The sequence below is a fragment of the Triticum urartu genome, chromosome 5A (assembly GCF_056163025.1).
Source record: "Triticum urartu cultivar PI428250 chromosome 5A, HENAU_Tu73, whole genome shotgun sequence".
NCBI lineage: Eukaryota > Viridiplantae > Streptophyta > Magnoliopsida > Poales > Poaceae > Triticum > Triticum urartu.
The window spans coordinates 535,891,331-535,901,228 of record NC_141877.1 but is presented as its reverse complement, the minus strand read 5'-3'; the positions used below and the strand labels follow the sequence as shown (position 1 = coordinate 535,901,228).

The 9,898-nt window shown below is 42.5% G+C and overlaps 2 protein-coding genes across 4 annotated transcripts; both read left to right on the top strand.

Moving 5' to 3' along the window:
• Window positions 1–211: 211 nt before the first annotated feature.
• On the top strand, window positions 212–5,955 carry LOC125510344 (uncharacterized). Of its 3 annotated transcripts, XM_087521543.1 has the most exons (15): window positions 212–574; window positions 1,626–1,670; window positions 1,790–1,873; window positions 1,959–2,087; window positions 2,169–2,299; window positions 2,384–2,662; window positions 2,819–2,955; window positions 3,674–3,759; window positions 4,200–4,316; window positions 4,398–4,525; window positions 4,611–4,886; window positions 4,990–5,120; window positions 5,224–5,271; window positions 5,384–5,452; window positions 5,552–5,955. In XM_087521543.1, exons 7-15 carry the CDS (start codon window positions 2,948–2,950, stop codon window positions 5,646–5,648), a joined length of 960 nt encoding a protein of 319 aa, XP_087377669.1. In that variant the 5' UTR covers window positions 212–574; window positions 1,626–1,670; window positions 1,790–1,873; window positions 1,959–2,087; window positions 2,169–2,299; window positions 2,384–2,662; window positions 2,819–2,947; the 3' UTR covers window positions 5,649–5,955. The 3 variants fall into 3 exon arrangements, with proteins under 3 accessions (XP_087377669.1, XP_087377668.1, XP_087377667.1); XM_087521542.1 differs by having other exon boundaries at window positions 1,965–2,087; window positions 2,819–3,759; XM_087521541.1 differs by having other exon boundaries at window positions 2,819–3,759.
• A 312-nt stretch (window positions 5,956–6,267) lies between these two features.
• Window positions 6,268–9,391, top strand: LOC147972585 (uncharacterized). The gene is made up of 5 exons (XM_087521544.1): window positions 6,268–6,660; window positions 7,838–7,890; window positions 7,972–8,345; window positions 8,419–8,719; window positions 8,791–9,391. The coding sequence occupies exons 2-5, from the start codon at window positions 7,858–7,860 to the stop codon at window positions 8,839–8,841; spliced, it is 759 nt and encodes a 252-aa protein (XP_087377670.1). The 5' UTR covers window positions 6,268–6,660; window positions 7,838–7,857; the 3' UTR covers window positions 8,842–9,391.
• The last annotated feature ends 507 nt before the right edge of the window (window positions 9,392–9,898 follow it).

The following is a 9,898-nucleotide window of genomic DNA, read 5'->3' as shown; positions in this document are numbered from 1 at the left end:
GAAAAAAGAGAAAACTCCCATATTGCGACAAGTGACACGTTACATGTGCGCCACTTGTCACAATCCGGGAAAATGGAGTGTTCTTTGCAACGAGTACTTAAGTGATTTCGACTTCTATCTCGATATATGGGCCGGCCCAGTAATGCCTAAGGAGGAGAAAACTAAAAGACCGGCCCGTGGGAGAAGCCGCATCCCACCCCCCCAACCCTGACCTCCTCACACAGCCTCATCGCCCCCTTCCCCGTTCTCTCTGTCCCTCAGCCCGATACCCTTCCTCACCGCCGGCCGATTTCGGTCGTTGCCACTCCTCCCCGCCGATAGCACCAACCTCCACGAGCTCCCCTCGCTCCACCTTCTCCTGTACAGCGAGGAAGCCCCTCCTCTCCGGCGGATCCTGTGGTTCGAGGCGACGGCTGGCTTGGCCCGCGTGACGGACCCAGGCCGTGGGTGTGCCACCTCGGTCCCCGGTGGCACGAGCAAGGGCAAGGCACCACCGAGCTCCACCTCGGCACTCCACTCCCGAGACCTCTCCTACCCCACTGCACTTCCCGGCGGTCGTCTCCTCCACCTGCAAGTCAGCTAGTGTCTTTGTCCCTCCACATACACACACAAGTTGAACATATCAAACATATTTGATTCCCTTCATGTTTTTATTCATCTTTTGGTGCTTGTCTCGTTGTAATCAACGACTAGTACAAGTGCCTATACTAATTGCAATTACTTAGTAAATTAGACCAGAGAAAACATATGTAATGAGCTATGGAAAACACTATACTGGCGGGCTCAGTTGGGAGAAGGCCTCTAATGCAATGCAATGCAAGCATCTTTTCTCACAAATAAATGTTGTTGCTAGCAGTGCATTTATCTATCTTTAGAATGTTTGCTTAATGGACACCTTTGAAATAGTTCAAAAGGCTTTCGGTATTGAACTGTTGATCAGTTCTGTATTTCAGCACCTGCAAAGCATTTTAGTCATCTAACAAACTGAACTAGCTACCTTGTACACTACATCAGCTTAATTAGAAACCTTGTACATAAGTAGACAATTGTTCCTCCGTATATGGGCATGAGCGATAAGGAAAAGCTACGCATGTATATGTAAGCTCATGAAGGATGCGTGTCTCGCTACTTTGGGTATGTCTCATTCCATCGAGCTATGATGAGATATGCGTGTTTTTTCTTTTGCAATTTGAGGACACTCACAATGATGATGCATGCATGTGTATGACTTATGATTATCTTTCTGAATTAACTCCAATTCGGTAGCAAAATGAAGCATTGATGATCATATGCAAAGTTACGACATACCCGTATATGTAAACGGTTGATCTCTGTTTATATAGGTAATTTCAGAATTTTTTTTTTGCCTCTGTTTACTCTTTCAACTAGTTTACCACATGTCCACACCACAAACACTTGAGTGCCATGGGTCAGGACGTAGTTTGTTGTGCTTATTCCTCCTACATGTGTCGTCTCAGAAAATGTAGCAAATACTAGATTAGAACTGTATGCCTTCTTATTATAGAAGTAGCAAACTCAGCTGCTTGTTAGCTTTGCTAATCTAAGCCCTACTGTTAATGCTCATATATCTTTCTTGGCTGTATATGGATACTTCAACCCACCAGTTCCTCAGAGCGATTGGGCCGCACAACTCCAACGCCGTTTGTAAGGTGACCTTTTCCTAGTTTCCTCCTCCGATCTATTGGACCCCTCCAATTTGTTTGCCAACCATATCCATCCAGTTGTGTGGTCAATCAGTAATAGTTGGGTTTTGTTCCTTGCTGTTCAGGCCTGCTTGAAATGATGATGAAAAACAAGCGCAGGATGGGAGTCCATGAGAAACAACGTCCTTGCAAGAAAGTAATTAGGCCAAGTGAGTCCATTTTGTCTCCCTTTTCCTGAGTATTCATAATTGACCGTTCTATGGAGTGTATCACACATGATTTTATTCCTACTAGCTTTAGATGGTACCTCCTCAGCGAGATCGGACAGCTCGAGGGAACCCAGTCCAGGCGCGTTGAGTCAACTCAGTGAGCAAGTAGTTTCAAGATTGTGTAGGAGTGTTGTGTCGCTCGCCTCATTCCATGGTTGGTGATTATACTGCTAATACTTTCTCATATTACCTTTTTTTAGCTATTCAGTTTGGGCGTTTTATTTTCTCTCTGTAGGTGATACCAAGTTAGGGGAATGCACAGGCATATGCATCGAAACCTCATGTCCTGATGCTACAAGTTTCCTCACATCGAGACTTTTGATTCCACTTACTTGGCCTACAAGGAAGATCACTGAAAATTTGACGGTAACTTTTTCTCTACTCCTTTCCTGGATTATTATGCTAATATAATGCCCCTGTAATCATTAATTTGCCTTGCGCTCATTTCAGATTGAAGTGCACCTTCCGAATGGTCGGACTGTCACTGGCTGGATAGAGCATCCTGGGAGATATGTTGATTTTTTCATCGTCAATGTCAAGGACTTGTCTGTATTTGATGCCGCGCCTGTAAGTCTTGATTGTGACATGCAGTTTGAACCTTATAGGAAGGTAGCAGCTGTATGGCGCAATTTCAGTTCAGGAGTTTTAAGGGCCAGAAGCGGAGTAGATCTTGCCTCTCTAAGCGCTCTAACCTGTGAGACAATGTTGAGCACATGCCAGATTAACAAGGTGAGCTCCTGTTGTACAGTTGAAACAAATATCTGTCTGTTGGTATCAGTGGCTTTATAGCATATTCTATCATTGTATGCACTGACACATACCCTTAGTTTCAGACATGATGAATAGCATTTTCCCTCTGTAACTTCATTGTCACTTTTGTGCTAGGCTGGGATTGGAGGCCCCCTTGTTGATTTTGATGGTAATTTTGTTGGGATGAACTGCTCTCGTACCAGAATGAAAAAGACCCCCTACGTGTGAAGGGAGCACATTCTTCAATTCTTGGGGTCTCACAGGATGGTCAGGTATGTACACTTTCAGGGGCTGTTTGGATTGAACCCAAACCAGCCCTGCCAAAACGATGGCCTGCCAAATTTTTGGCGAAGGAAATCGCCGCCGAGAACTCGCCCATGTACTAGTACAGAATCACAACGGCTGGCCAAAAAATTGGCAGCCATCGGGAGATTCGGCTGCAATCCAAACGGCTGCCCATCTTGTGGTCAACGACCAAAATTTTGGAAAGGCAGCCTTTGGCAGCCATCCAAACAGGCTCTCAGTATTCATGAACCACCCTTCTCTGTTTGGCCTGCCCATGCGTCTCTCTTACTGCATCCTGTACTACTTCTCCCTCCTTTTTTTATTTGAGTTTGTGTGTAAGGCATATCATTCTGAAAGCCAAACAGCAGCTTCTGATGTCGATGAGTTTATTCCCAAAAACGGTCCCACTAGTTTTTTTATACTTGTGTGCTTTTTCTTAATAATTTAAGTCTGTACTGTACTAAATTAAGATTGTTATTTTAATGCTGGCACTAATATATATTTCTGCTACACTCGAACTTACATTTAAGAAGACCCGTGGGGAAATTGTTTAAGATTTTCATAAATTTCTCTGCTGTGAAATTTCTGTAACTGTTTTGCTCCCTTGTTCTGTATTTCACTTGTTTGATAGCTCATTTTGTGTATGGTCTTTGGTATCCTGTCTTTGTGGATTTATCACGGTGGGCTTTCTACATTGTGCTGCAGTGTTAGAGCTAAGGAAGGGATTGATGATGCTGAAGAAGCGGGAATTGAAAGTGAGATGAAACAACTATTGTGCAGCATTCCAGGAGGTGAGCAAAATTATTTCATAGGATATTGACCGTAAGTCCAGCATAATGCAGCCCTTGGACCCAAGAGGCATGGCTGTGCCTTTTCGACGAGATGGGAAATCAGAATCATTTCCTCTTGCTTAGATAGTTCCTCATAGTGGGTCCTCCTTGTATAGAAGTCTAACAATCCAACAAATAACCAATCGAAGGTTTCAGCTCTAATTGGTTACATGGCCAAGCTGAAAGATATCTCCCAATTTTAGTTGATAAACAACCTAACTGGGAGATTGTCAATTTGAATTTTAAACGATTTAACTGGGTGATTATTGGGATACCGTCTGCTAACTTCGTGGACCTTGCAACTAGCATACACTGTACCTGTGTTGCTGAGTAGTTCCTTATGTTTCACATGCACACTTTTAATACTTTATCAAGCAATTTTAACTTGTGTATCATGCTAGGCAAGCGTAAGATTCATTTTCTTGAAGCAAATTTCGTCAACGATATCTGGAGTAAACTACCCAAAGGCGTTGCTTCAAAAATGTCTCGAAGTGTTGTCTCACTTGCTTCATTCAATGGTGATGTTTCTGTTGTAGTCATTACTTTTCCATGTTTTAATAAGTGGGTGATGATTAATAACTGAATGATTATCTGTGTAGGAGTTGCAAAATTCTTTGCTTGCACTGGTATATTTATAAAGTGCAATGCATGCTCTGCAACAATTCTGACTTCAGCAAGTTTGGTTAGAGTTTCTGGTGATGCAAACAGGATTGATGATAACCTGAGGGTTGTTACTGCTATTTTTTGTTTTTTCTGTTTTTTGTTTTCCCTTTCCATTTAGGATACTGGTTAACATGACCTTATTATTGCAGATTGAAGTTTGCCTTCCAAACCAATTTCGAGTCGTAGGGATACTGAACCGTTATAATTTACATTACAACGTTGCTCTTGTTGACATCATGGGGTACTGGGGTCCTCGTGAAATAAAAATTAGCAGGCATCTAGTTACCTCATGTAAAAGGGTAATAGCTGTGGGGCGTCTTTTTACTTATCACAGTATAATGGCTGCAAAGGGCAAGTTGTTGATTGGCAAACGAAGCAAGCTCGATTGCAAAGAACTATGCGTCTCCACGTGTAAAATCACCAAGGTATATCTCGTTTGGACTTATCCAGTATCTTCAACACGGTGAAAATTTATTAGCAACGGAATTGTAACATAAGCCTTGTATGATGTTGCTTTTGTTTTGCTAGGCTGGGATTGGGGGCCCACTTATTGACACTGGTGGGAATTTTCTTGGTATGAACTTTTACCATGAGGAAGAAACTCCGTTCCTGCCGAGGGATGTTATTCACCGCCTCTTGTTGAACTTAAATAAAGGATGGTATGTCTTCTTGTTTACACTTGGTATTTTCTGGCAAAATATCTACTCCCTCTGTAAACAGATGTAAGACGTTTTAGTAAAAAGAAATTGTGTGTACTTGTAGGACTAGGACTAGGGCAGGTGATACTATTGTTGAGGGTGACGAAAAGAGGTATTCTTTCTTACTCATCATGATACCATACCGTAACATACCGTACATTCTTTCAGATAAATATATGTTCAATAACTTGTATGGTCTCTGAAATGTGGTTACTCAACAACAGATGGCTGTTGGCTGGTACATGTTGGTCCCATGGAAATGCTGATACTATTGCCGAGGGTGGTGTCAACAAGTATTCTTTCTTACATTTGTTTATACTATCTAGTATACATCGGTTATTCTTCTTAAAATCTTTTCACTTATTTGTATACTTTCTTTTTACTCATGACAGGTGGCCGTTACCCGAGCCATGTGTGCTCCCTGCTGATATACCTGAACCTACTACATTGGATTTCTACAAGCTGGTTAGGAGGCACTGTGCTTTTTAGTCCTGCTACTGCTCGTGGTAATCGATAATGTGTTCATGTTGGTTGGCTGCCTGACGTCCGCTCCAGTCTTTGTGTTGCTTGAGTTGTCCCATCTTTGTGTTGCACGATGAATGTAAATGAGTCATGTCTAAACAGTGAAGTACTACCTCCGTCCCATAATGTGAGACACTTTTGTAAGCTATGTTCTTGTGACATGGAAGAAAGTTGACACTATCTACAAACCATATGGATGAATGATAGCAGAGACCTGAATAATTTGCTACAAAAAGTTGAATCCATCAACCAAGTAAAGCAGTTTATATCACCACCTCTGTTATTTGAGCAATGCAATCTCAAATGTACCACTTCTAGTACTTTATGTGGTTGCACAAGACATCAATAACAATTAAAATGTCATAACAAAACTAAGGAAAAATGTCATAACTCCCTAAAATTACCCGAACATTTATTTCAAAGTTAAAGCGGAAAAAAGAAATCGCTGGCGAGCGCCCGGTCGCTCGCTGCGATCGCTTCATTGGGCCGGCCCAGGTGAGCGGCAGCGCGCTATTTGCCGCTACAAGCGGCAGATAGCAACGCCCCTTATTTCCTCCCCAATTTGCACGAAGGGGTTCGTCTTTCTGCGCGGGAGGGAGGGAGAGAGAGAGAGAGAGAGACGGAGGCGACTTTAGGGTTTCACTCCTGTCGCCGGCGCCCCAGGCCGCAAGCCCGGAACAGAATCGTCCGCTTCCGCCGTCGCCCCCGGCCGGAACAGAGCCTCGCCGCTCCCGCCGGCGAACCGGAGCTACAGGCGCATCCGGCGGGCCGCTCTGCACCGGAGGCCGTCGTCCCCGAGCACATTTCCGGCGGAATCGCGCGTCTCCTCCTTCACCGGATCTCCCTCCGCCCAACCCGCAGCGCCCCGTCTCCGACGGCCTGTTCCGCATCTCGGCCGCCCTCCTGGGCCTGCAGCTTCCTCCTCCCACCTAAGCATTCCGTCTGTCTGGCCGGCATCTCCTCGACAGAGTGTTCAGTGGTACGCAGCGTCCAGCCTCTTGGGGTTGTTTTTGGTGATTACTTCCATGTCCTTGCGTATGCTTAAATCCTCCATCGTTGGAGATCGTTACCTAGTTTTTCTTTTTCACCCAGATGTGTACTGAGCAGTACAAAATCTCTCCCAACAGCGTAATGGTAGAAATGCGTTACATATTTTTTTCTTGCATATTGTAGAATACATGTTTGCTTGTTGAAATTAAATGGATGGAGAAGGAGATCTGGGATGCATATCACACTAGGATGTTGCTAGGATTGTCTGGTCCTAATGTCCGTGCAGTTTTGGATGGGTCCTGGCAATCTTTGACTGTTGTTTTTGAGTTTAATATGTTAAACAGGTGACTGGCCTGTCAACTGTTTCGTGGGTGAATGTTCCATGAGAGATAGACTGCTGTTTCAGATTAGGACTCTATTAAAGTTGTGACTGTTTAAATAGCTGCACTTGTGTTTGTATTACTGTTGATAAGTCTATCAGCTGGTAATCTACTTCAGGATTTCAAACATAATAGCTCTTCATGTGCATCCAGCATGGGAGATGGAATACTGCATTTCCCCCAAGTTTCTGCCAAAGTGCTGTAACATCATAAGCCAACAAGTTTTGTTTTTTGTTTTTTTTTTGTTAATAGCCCACTAAGAATGCTTTCTCTTTTCATCTATTTTATGCAAAAAGTACCTCCCAAACTCATGTTGCGTAATATTGGAGGTTGTCCAACTATCATTCTATCAACTACAGCATACTGAACCAGTGGACATCACATTATGGTTTTTCTTGTAAATTTATAATATACTCCCTCCGTTTCTAAATATAAGTCTTTTTAGAGATTTCAATATGGACTACATACAAAGAAAAATGAGTGAATCTACATTTTAAAATATGTCTATATACATCCGTATGTAGTCCATATTAAAGTATCTAAAAAGACTTATATTTAGGAACGGAGGGAGTATTAATCAATGTCCTCCTTTTTATCTTCTCCCTGTTTTACTATCCGTCCTGCTCTGTTTTAGCTAGTCGCAATTGTCTGCTTTTGATATTGTTTCAAACAACATGCTTTGAACAGTCACACTAATGATCTACAGCTGGGCTATCTATGTTGCTACACATAGTCATGTTCTGCAGAATTTTAGACACGTTCTGAATTCTTCCGGTTTGATTACAGGTCTTGGTTAACACAGTACCATGGATCCCGATCCCGCCACTGACACCACTCTTGTACGTGTCCATGTCAATGTTGCACCTCTATTTTTTTTGCAGTATTTGTTGAAAGTTTCAGTATGGTTCATTATTTTTCAGGTTTTTGAAAAAGGTGTACTGGAAACAGTTTTCACTCGAGCTGCACCCTATGTTGTAAGTCTTAATGTGAAACCCGTCCGTACAGGCCTCCTTATTGGGTCAACAGAATTGCATACTTTGGTATCTGTTGACTCTTCTGCGCTGACCAAATTGCCCAAATCAGTTCAGTTTTATAATCAGAAGAAAGCTGCAATTGTTCAGAAGGTGGGGCAACTTCCTGGGTGCAGTATTACTATCCTGTTTACAGACCGCATGAACAACCCGCTGCCTCCTGTTGAATTTGCTGATTTAGATCCTGATGACAATGTGTGTGAGAAGGTGGTGTCTCTTTTCCCCTATATGGATGGAATTAGTATGTTCAACGGACATGTTGTGTAAGTTTTTTCCTACCTTCAAATGCACCCTTTGGACCGTCTTCACCTTACAACTAACTCATAGCCTTTTCAGGTTAAATAATTGCACTTCCATGGGTAGGCAGGGAACTATTCAGCCAGGATCCGCAGACTTGTTCGCGTTTACTTGCACAAACGCAGTCCTATTTGACATAGCAAGAAACGATGATGAAGCAAAATTGGAAGCAGAACATCTTCAAAAGATTGCTGGCGCTGCTGTGTTCAACTTAAAGGGCGAGGTTGTTGGCATACTAAGTTCGTATGCTAGAGGTTATGATGTGAAACTGGCCAAGAAGTCATCTTACTTTAAAGAGCACTTTGATAAACTGGGAGGCAAACAAGTGAAGTGGCTGAAGGTAATGCCCAGCAAAACTATGTATTCAATATAATATTAGTTCTAATCGCACTGACTTAATTTGAATTTCAGGGGCAGGGGAAGCGCTCTAAGTCAGAGATCCTGAGGGAGCCTAATATCTGAAGACGCTTGATGCTTTTTGGGTAATTCTCGCAGTTGTATTTACATCCTAATTTTTTTGGTCACCACCGTGATAGTCATAATACTCCTCCATTCCTGGTTGGTGGTAGTGTTTGTGAGACATGATCAACTAGATGGTGAGGTATCTGTACCTAAGTAGCTATGGAAAGAGCAACTAGTCGGCTATGTCGTAGCCAGCGGTGACTTCCTCAGTAGCAGGATCCATACCCAAGAATAGGGTGATGAAGCATGGGTGGAGGCATTCAAATGTCGAGCTTTCTGGATAACAACGACGATCTGAACGATTCACCTATATTGAGAATTTTTGGTGCACATAAAGGACCATGGTGATTTCTGTGGTTTTAATTTTAGCAAGTGAGATAACCTTGTCAAGCAAATGATACTAACAGGGACTACTTGATGTTGATGTCTCAAAACAATATGGTTATGGTTATGTGATCTCAAAGCTGAACATCTGCTTCTTTGTATAAAATTTCTGGTTGCGGAAGATTGTTTACCAGTGCGTTGCTTGAGAAGGCTGAAAAGGGCGCTCGGCTGCTTGTTCAATTGTTTAAGAAACTAGTGTTTACAAGATCAGCAATTCGTAAGTATTGAATACAAAAACCATTTATGGTTGAATTTGATGTTACTCCCTGGATCTTTGAATACTAAAAATATAAAAGCTTTTATATGAGTATAAAACAGGATCTTTGGAGATAAGGTCCATCGCTGTAATGGCAGCACGTCAGTCAATTTGGTCTACTCGACTGAATTGCTACCCTTTTCCAACTTTCCCACTTTGAGCATCTCATTTCAGCATCAGTGACCTACATTCCTAGAAGGTCGTACTTCTAATTTGTGAAATGCAGTTACCATTTTATTATAGACCTACTTTTCTGGCAGCCTATATTTTGGTGTGGCACTCTGAAAGTTTGTGAGCGACCAATATCTTATCTTATTATTGGATAAGATTGTGCAGAATCTCATGTTGTTCTGACCATTTTTTAGCCAGGCTCTTGTGATTTGTGCGTTGTCTGAATCTCAGTCAGTTGACAGAAAT

Coding starts and splice junctions, on each gene's coding strand:
- LOC125510344 (XM_087521542.1), top strand. CDS start 3,612: ATGGTCTTTGGTATCCTGTCTTTGTGGATTTATCACGGTGGGCTTTCT. Junction 3,760..4,199: donor ATTGTGCAGCATTCCAGGAG/GTGAGCAAAATT, acceptor GTATCATGCTAG/GCAAGCGTAAGATTCATTTT. Junction 4,887..4,989: donor CCACGTGTAAAATCACCAAG/GTATATCTCGTT, acceptor TTGTTTTGCTAG/GCTGGGATTGGGGGCCCACT.
- LOC147972585 (XM_087521544.1), top strand. CDS start 7,858: ATGGATCCCGATCCCGCCACTGACACCACTCTT. Junction 7,891..7,971: donor CCGCCACTGACACCACTCTT/GTACGTGTCCAT, acceptor ATTATTTTTCAG/GTTTTTGAAAAAGGTGTACT. Junction 8,346..8,418: donor ATGTTCAACGGACATGTTGT/GTAAGTTTTTTC, acceptor TAGCCTTTTCAG/GTTAAATAATTGCACTTCCA.